The 15,657-nt window shown below is 43.7% G+C and overlaps 1 protein-coding gene across 2 annotated transcripts; it reads left to right on the top strand.

Moving 5' to 3' along the window:
* Positions 1–3,498: 3,498 nt before the first annotated feature.
* LOC118244516 (alpha-1-antitrypsin-like) lies at positions 3,499–14,520 on the top strand. Of its 2 annotated transcripts, XM_035539556.2 has the most exons (5): positions 3,499–4,144; positions 4,822–5,092; positions 5,624–5,771; positions 6,532–6,603; positions 13,955–14,520. In XM_035539556.2, exons 1-5 carry the CDS (start codon positions 3,499–3,501, stop codon positions 14,078–14,080), a joined length of 1,263 nt encoding a protein of 420 aa, XP_035395449.2. In that variant the 3' UTR covers positions 14,081–14,520. The 2 variants fall into 2 exon arrangements, with proteins under 2 accessions (XP_035395449.2, XP_035395448.1); XM_035539555.1 differs by lacking the exon at positions 13,955–14,520 and having other exon boundaries at positions 6,532–6,741.
* The last annotated feature ends 1,137 nt before the right edge of the window (positions 14,521–15,657 follow it).

The following is a 15,657-nucleotide window of genomic DNA, read 5'->3' as shown; positions in this document are numbered from 1 at the left end:
CAATGTTTGATGTCCAAAAAAATAAATAGCTTACTCAGTCTTTACCTTGCAAATAAATCTTATTTGCTCTGTTTAATATTTACCAGTGGGCATTGACTTAATACTAGCCAGCAAAACGAAGAATAGGGAAGGAGCACTGTGAAAGAGAGGTCCAGCAGACTCTTTAAACTGCACTGTAAGTAGCATACTGTACTTTCTAAGAAGACTTTGAATCCTTGTTGTTTGTAATTTCTGCCATTTATTACACAATATTAATTATTGAACGATTTCATGACTGAAGTACTGCAAAGGATAGCTGCAAACTCTTCAGAAGGGATAGGCTAGGAAGGAGAGACGGGGGTTGGGGAGCCTTGTAAGTTAGGGAGATTTTTGATTGTCTAGAGCTGGACGATGGTGATGACAGGGTTGAGTGTTTATGGGTAAGAATTGGGAGAAGGCCAGTGAGGCAGATGTCATGGTGGGAGTCTGTTATAGACTGCCCACCCAGGCTGAAGAGGCAGATAAAATATTCTATTAGCATCTGGGAGAAGTCTCACAATCGCTAGCCCTGGTTCTTGTAGGGGACTTCAACTTATTAGATGTCCTCTGGAAATACAACATAGCAGAGAGGAAACAGTCTAGGAGATGTGGAAGATAAATTCCTGACACAGCTGGTGAGTGAGCCAACTAGGGATGGTGCCCCACCAGACCTTTTGCAGATGCTGGAGGCTGTCTTGGACACAGCAGTCATGAATTAATAGTTTTCGAACCTTGGAAAACTAAGACTGGACTTCGGAAGGGCAGACTTTGGCCAGTGTAGGAGACAGGTTGGCGGAGTCCCTTGGGAGGCAGTCCTGAAGGGCAAAGGAGTCCAGAAAGGCTGGGCACTCTTCAAGAAGGAAATTTTAAAGGCTCAGGAGCAGTCTGTCCCCACGTACAAAGAGATGAGCTGGTGCAGAATAAGAACTGCCTGGCTGAACAGAGAGCTGTGGCTGAAGCTCAGAAAGAAAAAGAGGGTTTATGACTTTTGGAAGAAGGGGCAGGCCACTCAGGAGGACTATAAATGAGGCTGTACAGAGAGGAAATTAGAAGGGCCAAAGCCCAGCTGGAGCTCAATCTATCTACTGGTGTTAAAGACAATACAAAATGGGTTTTTTTAATACATAAACAAGAGAACGAGGACTAAGGAGAATCTCCATCCTTTATTGGATGTGGGTAGAAACATAGTGACAAGAGATGAGGAAAAGGCTGAGGTAGTTGACCAATTGTTCTGTGGGTACTCAGTCTCCTGAGCTGGTAGATAGGGACAGGGTGCAGAAAGAAGCCCTCATAATCCATGAGGAAATGGTTAGCAACCTGCTAAACCACTTAGATGTACACAAGTCTATGGGGCCAGAAGGGATCCACCGAAGGGTACTGAGAGAGTTGGCTCGCCAAGCCACTTTCCATCATTTATCAGGGCAGGTCCCAGTCAACAGGTAACTAGCAAATGCAATGCCTGTCTACAAGAGGAGATGGAAGGAGGACCTGGAAAACTACAGAGATGTCGCCCTGACATCAGTGCTGGGGAAGCTCATGGAGAAGATTATCCTGAGTGCCATCATGCAGCACCTACAGGCCAACCAGGCAATCAGACCCAGTCAGCACAGGTTTATGAAAGGCAGGTTCTGCCAGATGAACCTGATCTCCTTTTCTGACAAGGTGGTGTGTTCAGTGGATGAGGGAAAGGCTGTGGATGTGGTCTACCTAGACTTCAGTAAGGCTTTTGACACTGTTTCCCACATTGTTCTCCTGAAGAGGCTGGCTGCTCATGGCTTGGATGGGTGTACACTTTGTTGGTTTAAAAACCAGCTGGGCGGCCAGGCCCAAAGAGTCACAGTGAATGGAGTTAAATCCAGCTGGAGGCCAGCAAGTGGTGTCCCCCTGGACTCAGTACTAGGGCCAGTTTTCTTCAATATTTTTATCAATTATCTGAAAAATGGCAACAAGTGCACCCTCAGTAAGTTCCCAGATGACACCAAGCTGAGCAGCAGTGTTCATCTGCTCACGGGTGGGAGACTCTACAGAGGGATCTGGATAGGCTGGACCAATGGGCTGAGACACACTGTATGAGGTTCAGCAAGGCCAAGGACCAGGTCCTGCACTTGGGGCACAACAACCCCATGCAATGCTACAGGCTGGGGGAAGAGTGGCTGGAAAGCTGCCCGGTGGAAAAGGACCTGGGTGTCTTGGTTGATAGCCAGCTGATTATGAGCCAGAAGTGTGCTCAGGTGGCCAAGAAGGCCAACAGCATCTTGCTTGTATCAGGAATAGCATGGCCAGCTGGACTAGGGAAGTGATTGTCCCTCTGTAGTTGGTTCTGGTGAGGCCACACCTCAACTATTGTGTTCAGTTTTGGGCCCCTCACTACAAGAAGGACATCGAGGTGCTGGAACGTGTCCAAAGAAGGACAACAGAGCTGGCGAAGGGTCTAAAGAATAAATCTTATGAGGAGCATCTGAGAAAAGGAGGCTCAGGGGAGACCTTATCACTCTCTACAATTGACTTAAAGGAGACTCTAGCGAGTTGGGGGTCGATCTCTTCTCCCAAGCACCAGGTGGTAAGACAAGAGGAAATGGCCCTAAGTTGCGCCAGGGGAGGTTAAGGTTGGATATTAGGAAAAAATTCTTCACTGAAATGGTTGTGAACTATTGGAACAGGCTGCCCAGGGAAGTAATTGAGTCACCATCCCTGACGGTCTTCAAAAGATGTGAAGATGTAGAGCTTGGCAACATGATTTAATGGTGGACTTGGTGGACTTGGCAGTGCTAGGTTAAATGTTGGGCTAGGTGATCTTGGAGGTCTTTTCCAACCTAGAAGATTCTGTGATTCTGTGTGATTCTGTGATTCTGTAATTGGAAATTTGGCTTCTTGGAGCATGTTATATGTCAGGAGCAGGATTCAGTCACTGATACAACTCCTAGGTACAGTGGCAGGATGATTGGGAGATACAGTCCCAAGTGAATATTCATCTTCAATTGATTCCAAAACACCAAACTCCTCCCAGAGGAGAAAATTCAGGTGCAGCTAAAGTCATAATGAGATCACGGGCACTTCAGAAACACTTCAGCAAAAAATAGTTCTTCTGCTAAAGTGCTTATTGAATGCATGGGAGCAACAGGTGAACTCAGCCATGCACTTAGAAATAACCTTAGAAATGCAATGAGGCCATGCCAAAGGCAAGGACTGTTTCAAATGTGATACCTCACAAAAACCTACACAATATCAATTCTTCTCTGGTGGTTTCACATTAGTATCTTTCTTTGCTTGTTGATTAGAAGCTGACAGAACAGATTAGAAAAGGACTAGCCAGGAGGCCAAGTGAAAAACTACTTCTATTCAGAGCAGTAACCGTAAACACCGATATCTGAAAATCAGTATCTTGAATAATATAACTGCTTTTATGCAGGAAGTGTAACATTCTCTAGATCTAAAAGTTTTTTTTTTTTTTTTTTTTTTTTCTTAACAGGACCATTCAGAATGAAAATGAAGTCTGCACTGTATTTGTCTTTGGTGCTTGTTGGGCTTCAAGTCCAGGCTCTTCATATACCCAACCACAGTGATGAACAGGAGGACCAAGACTCACCTCATTCCCCTGCTGAAGGTGAAAACTTGTCTCACCTCAAGATAGCCCCCAGCAATGCTGACTTTGCATTTAGATTTTACAAGCAGGTCACAGAGGAGGAAAGTAACAAGAACGTTTTCTTCTCTCCTTTGAGCCTCTCCACTGCCTTTGCAATGCTCTCCCTGGGCGCCAGAGCACACACGCTCAGTCAACTGCACAAATGCCTCGCTTTCAACCTGACAGAGCTGGAGGAGCGGGAGATCCATGACAGCTTTCAGAGACTCCTCCAGCTACTGAATGATCCTCACCGAGAGGTCCAGCTGAGTATGGGCAATGCCCTGTTCATAAATAATGAACTGAAACTGCGCCAAAAGTTTTTGGAAGATGTCACAACTTTTTATGGTTCTGAAGCTATTTCTAGTGACTTCCAGAATTCTGAAAAGGCTGTAAATGAAATCAATAACTATATAAAAACAAAAACCCATGGCAAATTTGTTGACTTCCTGCAGAATCTTAGTCCGGATGCTTTGATGATTCTGATTAACTATGTTTACTTTAAAGGTGAGTGACAAACATTGGTAACAGTTGTACACATAAGCTCTGGAAGTCTGTCCAGACCCAAGAAACAAGTATATATATATGTATATATATATATATATATTTCACATTGTGAACTTAAGCTATCATCTAATTTTAAATGACATAAGGAAATATTTGAAAGACAGATATGAAGAATCATCTTCTATAAGTAAAAAAAGAAAAAAGAAATTTAAAAAAAAAAAAGGAGGGAAGAAGAAAAGATGGAAGTAGTAATCAATCCCATATCATTTTAAGTCAGGCTCTGAGCTGAAAATATTCAGAAGGGATGAGCTTATGATCATTTTATGAAAGGCACAGCTGTTTGTGCAGGACATGGTCAAAGTGAAACATGGATAGCACAAAAGAATGCAATAACCCTGGAGCCCTATAATGGGATTCACAGAGGTTTTACCATCGAATTAGCAGATGAAGGCTCAGGTCTTTTCCTCAACCTGTATTTTCATTGTGTCATTTTTATTTAAACAATTGAAATGATACCAAGCTTCTTTCCATGACCAGGGAAAAAACATCCTTGAATTGAGATAGGCTTGTTGAATTTACTGTTCAAATATAATATTTTGAGCATCAACTAATGTGTCATGCACTTATTCATCCCTTTTACAGTTTATTCAATTCTATACTCTTTCTTTTATCAAAAGGCTACTGGGAACAACCTTTCAAGAGTTTCCGCACCAGAGATGATGACTTCTTTGTTGATGCCAAGAATTCTGTTAAGGTCAAAATGATGTATCAAAGCAAAGTCCATAATATCCATCGGGATGAGAAATTGTCTTGCTGGGTAGTAGAAATCCCATATAAAGGAGATGTTGCTGCCTTGTTTGTTCTGCCTGATGAAGGGACAATGAAGCAGGTGGAAGATGCTCTGCTAAAAGACACAGTGTCTAATTGGAGCCAATCACTTGAAGAAAGGTAATCTTTTGACTGCTCTTTTGTTTAAGCTTTGAACAGACTATAACTACTCATCCAGGCAAGGCAAAGCATAGGATGCCATAAGGAGTAGCTAAACGCAACTCTGAAGAGCAAGCATTGCACAGATCCCTTACCTCAAAGGAGATATTAGATTTCATACATTAGAGGAACCCTCTCTTAATTCCTCCAGACACAGCAGTGCGAGCACTGCCACCTGTGGGGATCCTGCACTTGGGAACATTGCACCCAGCAGCCCAGCTGGACAAGGGAGGATCCAATCTGAAAGGAAATTTCTCTTTCTGGAAAGCATCTGGATGACGCTTTTCAGCAGTCACTTTCAGAAACGAGTACTGTGTCCCTGCACCACTGATTAGACTGTGGCTGGTGAGAGAGGTACCTCATTTTCTATTTCCCTAATGGAGGATTTATCACTGTCTTAACCAGACCTAGGCTCCACAGGAAGTAGGGATGGATGTGTACCTCTTATACCAGCCCTTGCATTGAAAGATCTCACTTTTTTTTTTTTTAAAGACCAATTGAACTTTACCTTCCAAAATTCTCCATCTCTGGCTCCTATGATGTCAAGAACCTATTTATAAAAATGGGTGTGACAGATGTGTTCAGTAACAATGCTGACCTCTCTGGAGTGGCAGAAGGTGACCGCCTTATGGTTTCCAAGGTAAGTATGCAAGCAGGGATGGTGATCAAGAAATTTGCCTGCCCCGCTTATGTGCTAGTTTTATCTTCACAAATACACTGATCCCACTTCTGGATTGCAGCCATGGCTCACTTATGGTAATAAAAGAAGTTTAGAGAGTAGATGGTTATTGTTCTTAGAGTTAGCATTAAATTGTTTCCTGCATAACAATCCTACAAATTCACTTTAAAGTCCCTGATGAAGAGAATGGAGTTGGAAAGGATAATGTGAATAATTTCACAAAAATCTGGTGTAAAGTAATTAATACAAAAGTCATGATATAAATTTGAGAATAGTCTTCTTATTCTATGAATATGCCTTTCATTACTGCATTAGCTGATCACCTCAGAATTGGCATGTCGCTATTGTCAGCTCTTAGCAGAAAGAGGTTTTCTGCATACACATAAATTAATGCAAAATGAAAACATTCCTCCTTGGTGTTAAATATTAAGGACAAAATCTTACTCAAAGAAACAACTTAACAATAAATGCTCTCCATGCTGCTTAGTTTCTGCAAGCAGCCAAGCTTGACTCTGCCAGGTAAATAAAATTCTCCCTTAACTCAGAGGAAACTTTGTTTGTCTTGGAAAAACTGGACAAGAGAATCTTCCTCACGTCAGTTCTACATTCATTCTGTGCTTTCTTTTGAAAATTCCTTCTCATAGTGTTAAAGCAAGCAAGTTTGTCGCCAGCTGCTTCTCACTGTTCTGTGCCGAAATTTTAATCTTTATTTCCTTTACAGGCAATTCACAAGGCTGAGGTGGATGTTAATGAGAATGGTACGGAGGCAGCTGCAGTGACCATGATAGAACTGGTACGGTTGTCTGAAGTTTTCCCTCTTCCTCATGTCATCAAATTCAACAGACCCTTCCTGATGTTGATTGTTGACAAAACCACCTACAGCATCCTCTTCATGGGGAAAATTGTGAACCCAACTGTCAAGGAAGGCTAGGCCAGAGCACTTGTACTCCATAGAGCAGAGGAGAGAGCTTGTGCACATCCCAGTGACTTCTTTGCAAGAAGAGACTGGCATTGATCCTTAATTAAAAAATAAAACAGTTTTACATGATGTTATTCCTCACTTTCAATAGACAACTGGGGACAAGTGGGAGTAGGCCTTGTATACGAAATATCCCAGGGCAAAAACGCAGCCATGGGATCTTCAACAGACAAATATTTCCCTGCCTTGCTCACTCATCACTGGTGCCACAGACCCTTGCATGCAGGTAAACCCTCCTTCTCCTGGCTGGTAGTCTCCCTATGTCTCTCATGTCCTATATGTCCAGTTCTCAGCTCAGAAACTCCACAAATCTATCACCATCATCTGAGGAACCTTCCATTCCTTCTCTTCTGTTGAACTGTGAATTCCAGAAGTCTTCTTTTTCTCTGAAACCTTTAATATATTCAGTATGTGAGGATGAAAACAGAAACACAAAACCATGAAATATTTCCTTGCCTAGAGGATGGAAGCTCCTGGGTTCAGAATAATCCTTTTCCCTCCAGCCCAGCCACTGCTTCCTACAAGCACAAATTTCTTGATCCCATCTCCATTCCTCATTATTTTCTTTGGAAGGGGCCCAACTTTTCTGGCTGGGCAAGAATCTAGCTTCTGTGTCATTGAAAGCTGAATATCACTGCATGAATGGTCCTCTTTAAAGGTCTTGTGCACATACAGTAACACCTGGGCTCCCTAGGAGAACTGTATTTACTGGGCTCTCCAAGCAAAAAGCTGTTTGTATTCCATTGCTGCCTGTGCTGGAAGGAAGGAAGGAAGGAAGGAAGAAAAAGAAAGAAAGAAAGAAAAAGAAAGAAAGAAAGAAAGAAAGAAAGAAAGAAAGAAAGAAAGAAAGAAAACATACTGCTAAATTAATTTGTATATCCTGCTTCCTGAGGTCATCTTCTGGGGAAGCACAGGTGATGGGTGGCAGACCACAAGAATTACTTGGCAATAACAGGATGCCACATCTGGCTTCCAGCTTTCCTGGAGCCATTGAGTTCTTTCCTCTCATGTGACTTGTTCACATTAGTGACATTGTTGTCCTTTTAATTTAATTGTTGTCCTTTTAAACAATTGTCCTTTTAATAAGGTTTTGTGGTCCAGCAAATCCAAAGTTATGATGCCTGATTTAAATAGTTGGTTTTTGGCTGTAGCTTCTCTCTTCAGCTTTGGTCTTCCATGATTCAGATGTTGCTGCATGCTTGTTCTCCACCAGGTACCTCCCTTGGGAACTTCTCCTTTGTTTCCATTAAATGTTATTTACAGCTTCCTCTGGATGCCAAAGAGCCAGAAAATCTGCAGACCTTCTTACTAAAAACAAAAACAAACAAACAAACAACAACAAAAAAACTCTTCTTCTAGCTCTTCCAAACTGCTTACCTTCAAAAGGTACTGGGCCAAAAATAATTTGCCACCCAATCTTGTTGATTGAATATACAGGCAGGTGACTGACAACAGTCCTCCCCTCTGAATGTTCTAGGTGTTCATCAAGTTGAACTCTTTGCTACCTCCTGAGAAGGAAAAGGGTGGTTCTACTAACACAATCCTAAAATAACATTAGGTTCTCTAATGGTGGTGCAGTTTAACTGAGGCATAGAATGCTTTGATAGTGCTTATGAACTGTCTTGAATTGCTGTTTTTACTGTGTCATCTCAGCATTAAGAAGTGATAGGACACAACGTGCTTCACAAACACAGCCTAAACTCAGCAACAATACTCCCAACAGTTTCCCAGTCTAAACTCTGCTTTCCAACTGAGGAGGGACAGGAATCTAAAGTTGAGTTGAGAGTACCTTGGGCTTCTAGCCATTGCTGGAGGGTATCAGCTTTTGGCAAGGCTGGGTCAGAAATGCTAAATGCTTCTGCTGTTGTGGCTTGGTCTGGGAAAGTCCTGACAGGTCATATGGATGGAAGGAAACAGGAATGTGCGCATATGTCGTGAGAGATAATAGGGCCTTTCATGTGGGCAAGCACAGACCTTTTCCCAGACCCACAGGCAAAAAATTGTACCAGTCAACCTATTCACAGAGACCTAAAGATTTACTTAACACAAAATATTGTCTCTATAATTATCCCATTGTCTCTAGACTTTAAAGAAAGAAATACAAAGATGTCTGAAAAATGCTCTACTGAAAATAGGTAGACTGTTTTCTGGCTTAGTCAGTTTTACTTGTCTAATTCATTTTCACTCTCAGAAAAATAAAATCAATTGTTCCAACAGTGCTTGAAGAAGCAAGCCTCTGCTGCTGGAGCCAAGCCAGGGATTTCAGCTCCACACAAGGCTGCCAAACTACTAGGCTTTTTATCCAGAGCTTCTCATACAGCTACACGTTTATTGCTCACATGCTTTGGCAGTGGTGGGATTTAGGTTAGCAGTTAACTGCACTATTTGGGACATGTTAAAGGAAAGGTAAAAATGGAAGAATGAAGAAAAATAGGTAACATCTTACCACATTTCTTGCCTTTCCCTCCACCACTTCTGGAAAATTAAAACCAGCAAAAAAAATGGTCTTTTTTTTTTTTTTTTAGTTGTAAATATTAGGTATCTGAAATAGAAACCATTGTGAAAAATCACAATCCTCTTCTTGTAAGAGTTGTGAGATTTTCTTATAGAAAATAATGCAAGTCCACTTCCTGCCCTATAGAGTAAAAGCTATTTGAGGATGGAAAAATTATTTCAGCTGAGAAGATACTTCCCAGCAATACTTTTGGAACCTCCTAACAACAGCAACCAACAAGAACAACCACCCAAAAAAACTTCAAAAGACAGTCCAGTGACTTCTCAACTAAACAGTAAAGTTCAAAGACTGTCAAAGAGTTAGATGGGTTTGGGGAAGGTGCTTAAAGAGTTGGAAGAGGGCAGGAGTGTTGAACATATTCACTGAGGAATTTCAGTGCTATGGTGAAACTATGTGAATATAGCAAGAACAAGACAATTTAGCAGAAAAAGTAAGAATTTTACAGGTGTTTGAAAAGACCACCATAAAACCAAAGGCAGCACAGTGGCCCAGCTGTAGATAGCCTGAATCAGCTCTGTCTGAAACTGATATTCTACCAAGAGAAAAATGTCTCCATGGGCTAAGGTAACGCCAGCAAACTGCAGAGCCTTTGTATTTTGTGGGACAATGAGGAAAGAGGGGTGGGGGTGTAAAGTCCCTCTGAAGAGGAAGAGCAATCCTCACCCACACTTCAACATCCTGGTGCTCCTCATGCTTAAGGCAGGCTGAAACAAGGGAGAGAAAACTTGGAGCTGGCTCACGGAGCAGACTGCTGATCTGCTGTGCCCTTGTGTTCCCAGGGGGATTACACACCTCCCCTCATCCTCCAGCAGCACAGTACCTGCAGGTACTTAGCCAGAAGCAAGGATATGGATTTCGATCCTTGATGACTTCTCTGGTCAGCTGAAATGATAGCAGACGTTGCTATACATCCTTATCGTACAACTGGACTCTTTTAACTTTACAGTGGTTTGCCTCCCTTTTGCATGGATTTTGACAGGGAGGTCTCCCTGTGCCTTTTCTAAGCACCACACTCTGCTACTTTTGGTGTCAAGGCCCTGTCAGAGAAAATGGGCATTACTGAAGTGCTCAGAGACAGCACTGCTCTTGTCGGAGCTGCAGGGAGCCTGACCTGGCACTGCCCACAGTCAGCCCTAAGTGGGGAGGGAGATTTGAAAAGTGCATAACACTATCCAAAGTTACACTGAACACTCTTGGTTTCCCTGAATTGCACCTATTGAATAAATAAACACATACAGATGCCTAAGTAGAAAGGCCCAGGAAGGTTAACAAGGTTTGTCCTTCAATAAGATAAAATTGTTTTTTAAAAATGTACTACAACAGCTTGTTACTTCAGAACATTTTCCTCTTCTTTATCTTTTCAAGTCCCTATTTTCTGTAGGGTTTCTGTACCTCCCAGTTTACTAGGGTATCACTTTTTCAACTGCCCTGAAAGGAAGGTAATGCATTTTTTTATCAGAGGACCTCAAGTCCAGGTCAGTTAAAAGGACTTCCATGAGATTATGGAGGAGGCCAATGCACTCATCTTCCTTGCTCGGAGAGCTGGGAAGCATCCCAGCATCTCCTTGGCAGAGGATGATGAGCTGAGCACAAGCACTGATGGATGCTGCTCACCCCACTCTGCCTGTTCTGCAGAGCCAGGGGACACTGGTGACAGCCTGGGGAGCTGCCATTGCATGGTACAGGGCATATTTCAGCCACAATCAGATCCTGAGATGGCCAAAGCTGCCACTGCTTCAGCGGCTCATCAAGGAGGTGACCTGAAAGCCTCCCTTCATGGCATGGCCAGTGCCTTCCCATTTCATCAGCATCTCAGGCCCACACATATTCCTACCCATGGCTGTTAGACAAACATTAAACCATCCAGCGTTGCTGGAGATGGGAGGTCCCCAGGGTCAGAGCTTTGCTTCAGATCCAGGGACAACACCAAGATGTGTGACCGTGGGACCAGCTCGTGCCAAGGCCACTTGCAGCACTGTGTGTCCCATCCCAGCCAGGCATGCCTGGCCTCTGAGCCACCTCAGCATGCCTGAGCTCCTCCAGGACTGGTCTAGGAGAGGATTTGGAAGAAGAACACCTTCTACCTAATGACTCTAAGTACAGAAAAATGATTAGTAACCACAGGGGAAGAAGGGGAAGGTGTTGAGGAAAGACTTGAATTAAGGGCAGGGTTGGGTTTTCTTTGAATGAGACAATTTAAGATATGCTGTCTCATGGGAAAAGTACTAGAGGAGAATGAAAGGCTGAGGGGAAGTTGTGAGACTGGGGGTCAGGAGCAAGGCAAGGTGACAGGGGTACGTGTAGTTTGAAGAAGGCCAGGGAGACATCTTCGACTGTTGGATGAAAAGAATGAAGTAGCAGAAAGGAATGTAGATGAGGAGAGAGGATAGGCGGAAAGTTTTTTCCAATGCTTTTTTGAATGTTGATGCCCGGAATGAAGAAGGGAGATTTCTATGTCAGTGCAAAACAGGCCTTAAAATTTCTGTAATTCATTCTTCCAGTATTAGAGCTTTACTGTTTACTCCTGAATTACAACACTTAAAAATATTTGTTTCACTCACATGGTATTTTTATTTTGTACATAATCTTCAGTTTTTTATCAGTCGAGATGCTCAGACCAGTTGAAGAAAGACCAAGAGATTTCTACTGAAGTGCTGCAGGGAGTAAACGCCACCCTGAAGAGGTCATAAATCCCTAGAGAACAGTTATTCTACTTGTCTAACTTCGGTTTCACTCTAGACAACGTTTTATATGTACTGGTTGTTGTGGGTTAGTACTGCAGGCAGCTAAGTGCCACACAGCCTCTTGCTCACCCTCACCAGAGGAGATGGGAGAGAGGATCAGAGAGGTAAAAGTGAGAGAACGTATGGGTTGAGATGAAGACAGTTTGCTAGGTAAAGCAAGAGCCATGCACACAAACAAAGCAAACCAAGGAATTCCTGTGCTACTTCCCATCGGCAGGCAGGTGTTCAGCCACTCCCAGGAAAGCAGGGCTCACTCATCACATGTAGCGGTGTCTTGGGAAGACAAACACCATCACTCCAAATGTCCAGCCTTCCTCCTTCTTTACCCCAGCTTTTATTGCAGAGCAATGTCACACAGTATGGGATATCCCTGTGGTCAGCCCGGGCCACCTGTTGTGGTGGTTTTACTTGGGTGGGCGGCCAAGCTCCACCACAACTGCTCTCTCAATCCCCCTCCTCAAAGAGGAACGGGGAGAAAATATGATGAAAAGGGCTCAAGGGTTGAGATAAGGACAAGGAGATCGCACAGTAATTATCGTGACGGGCAAAACAGACTCAGCATAGGGAGACAGTAAGATTTATTACCTATTACTAACAACCTAGAGAAGTAAGAAACAAAGGAAAGAAACCAAAAGCACCTTCCCCCACATCCACCCTCTTCCACCTCCTCCCCCTGAGCGGCGCAGGGGAACGAGGGAATGGGGGTTATGGTCAGTCTATAGCGCTTCTTCTCTGCTGCTCCTTCTTGGTCACTCTCATCCCCTGTGCTGTGGGGTCCCTCCCATGGGATGCAGTCCTTGCTGAACTGATCTGGTGTGGGCTGCCCACAGGCAGCAGCTCTTCAAGAACTGCTCCAGATATGGGTCCGTACCATGGGGTCCATCCCTCAGGAGCAAACTGCTCCAACCTGGATCCCCCACGGGCAGCAGCTCCTGCCAGGTCACCTGCTCCTGCGTGGTCTCCTCTCCACGGGCTACAGGTCCAGCCTGGAATCTGCTCCGGCAGGGGTCTTCCACAGGCCGCAGCCTCCATCGGTGCAGGTCCACCTGCTCCACCGTGGTCTCCTCCATGGGCTGCAGCGTGGAAACCTGCTCCACCGTGGTACTCCATGGACTGCAGGGGAACAGCCTGCTTCACCATGGTCCTCACCACAGGCCGCAGGGGACTTCTGCTCTGGCGCCTGCAGCACCTCTCCCCCTCCTTCTTCACTGACCTTGGTGCCTGCAAGGCTGTTCCTCACTCCTCTCACTCTCCCGGCGGCTATGTGGCGCAGCGTTTTTTTCCCCTGTCTTACATATGCTCTCACAGAGGCACAAAACATCACTTATTGGCTCCGCTCTGGTCAGCAGTGGGGCCCTTACCAAACATGGGGCAGGTTCTAGATCCTTCTCACAGAAGCCACCCCTATGGCCCCTTGCTACCAAAACCTTTCCACGTAAACCCACTACACCTGCCCAGGCCCTGTCCCCTCCCAGGTTCTGGTTCACCCCCAGCCTCCTCGCTGGCAGGGCAGTGTGAGAAACTGACAAGTCCTTGGCTCTATGCTAACACTGCCCTGTAACAACTAAAAACACCAGTGTGTTATCACCACTGCTTTCACCAAAAATGCAAAACAGAGTTGTGTGAGCAGCTGCAAAGCAAATTAACTCTGTCCCAAGCAAAACCATGACACTGGTTATTAAGAGTTGTGCTTTATATTGCACATTTGATAGGAGTCTTCAGATGCACGCTCTAAAAATAATGAAAAGTCAGAGAACTAGAGATAAAACAGTACAGAGAAGCCAGACTGCATATCATTTGCCATTGCAGATGAGACAAACTTGTCAACAACTACATAGGAAACCAAATGCTTCATTTTCTGCTACTGAATCTAATTGAATTATGTTATTGATTCAATTTTTTCAAGTGTTTGACCACGCCACTTCCAGCCCTTCTCTTGAGCTGGCATCAATGGATCATCCGAAGAGCTCCTGGACCTCCTCTACCCAGGGTGCAGCACCCTTTCCACACTCTTCATCTCCTGTCCCAGTAATCCACCTGAACCACCTGGAACTGCTCCAAAGGTTTTTGGCTTCAATAAAGTCAGAAGCTTTTCAGTGACTCAGAAGTTATTTCTAGCAATACCCAGAGCTCCTTGGTGGCTGACAAGTCAAACAGTGAATTTTCTGTGAGTCCCTGGGAAAACTGCTGACTTAGCCAATATTATCTACAGAGTCAAGGGGGTTTTCTTGCCAGCTATATTTCTTCAAAGATGTGGCAGTACAGGCAATGTGCGGAGGGAGACTTGTAGCAAAGGGGCACTATCAGGTTTTCAGTTCTTTAAAACTGTAATTATTGCTAACTCTTGATGCTTTCCAAAAAACTGCCTAGTCCTCATTTCTTAAATCTCTGAGCCTTTAGGCAAGTACATCACTTTTACACCAAAATTTTGCATTCATACATGCCACTTTGAAGTCAATTGGAGCTATAGATTCGTATCGACTGTGCTGCAGACAGGATTGATTTTAGCATTTAAATATTGCACTAAGAAAGGAAACGGAAATCTACAATTTCTGTCTAATTTCAGAATAAAGTAATTTTTTTTTTTCAAACTGCTGCAGGTTCTGTGATGTGCACTGCCTGCACAGTGCCTTCATGCTCCTCTTCGTTGAATGCTTTTTCAAGAGCAAGGTACCTCAAACTGAGCATCAACTATTTTGTTCTGTGAGGGGCAGTCTGAAAACATTGAAATTCACCTTAGGACCTAAAAAACAAAAAACAAACAAACAAAAAAAAAACAGTAGGTGAAGTGCTGTGACTGTTTAGGAAATGGTCAACCTGACCCTGATGGAGCAGATTACTTGGAAGGAATAGATTCTTCCCCAGAACAGATGGCATTCAACCAAGCTTGAGATGCTGGGTCTCCTAATGTCCCTGCTCCCTCCCTCTACAGCCCTGCCAAGGAGTCCCACGTATGCACACAGATGGGGACAGGAGAAAGAGCATCAGGATTTGTTCCCCCTATGGGATCAGTTTTGAGCAATTGAATATCCCACCTTGTGGGCAGCCTGGTGTAAGGATGTTTGGTAGTGCATAAGGGTTGCAGGTGGCGATTGGGTTGTGTGAAAATCTTCTCATAAGTTTTAGATTAGTTGGCTGACATCAACAATTCTAAACATAAAAAAAAAAAAAAAGTATTTTAAGGAAAAGCTTTCAAAGTCCATCACTTTCCCATCTAGGTTGTTATCTCTTGCAACCCCCACGCTGTTACAGAAGGGAAGTAAATTAGATATAAGTTAAACATGATCCAGCTCTCTGGCTCAGCCACTGAACCATACATTGTAAAGGTTCAGGGGAAGAATTCTCAGTGCACCAAGGAAACAGAGGGTTTATTCATTTCTGTGTGTTTAAAAATGAAACAGTTTGATCCGGAACTGATCTGAAACACATGCAATGGCCTCAGTGTAATAACAGAAACAGTTTATAAAAACAACTTAGAAAACTTTAGCTTTTGTAAAGCTGCAGATTTAAAGAAAATCAGTTTTCATTCGTTTCATGTTTGCCTTTCACTGGGAATGTAGCTAGCTAATAAAACTTTCAGTGCATCAATAAGTATGGATACTGCTTGAT

Source organism: Cygnus atratus, chromosome 5, assembly GCF_013377495.2.
Source record: "Cygnus atratus isolate AKBS03 ecotype Queensland, Australia chromosome 5, CAtr_DNAZoo_HiC_assembly, whole genome shotgun sequence".
NCBI classification, from domain to species: Eukaryota; Metazoa; Chordata; class Aves; order Anseriformes; family Anatidae; genus Cygnus; species Cygnus atratus.
The sequence above is the reverse complement of the archived record's forward strand: the minus strand, read 5'-3'. Positions and strand labels throughout refer to the sequence as shown.

Coding starts and splice junctions, on each gene's coding strand:
- LOC118244516 (XM_035539555.1), top strand. CDS start 3,499: ATGAAAATGAAGTCTGCACTGTATTTGTCTTTGGTGCTTGTTGGGCTT. Junction 4,145..4,821: donor TAACTATGTTTACTTTAAAG/GTGAGTGACAAA, acceptor TTTTATCAAAAG/GCTACTGGGAACAACCTTTC. Junction 5,772..6,531: donor ACCGCCTTATGGTTTCCAAG/GTAAGTATGCAA, acceptor TTTCCTTTACAG/GCAATTCACAAGGCTGAGGT.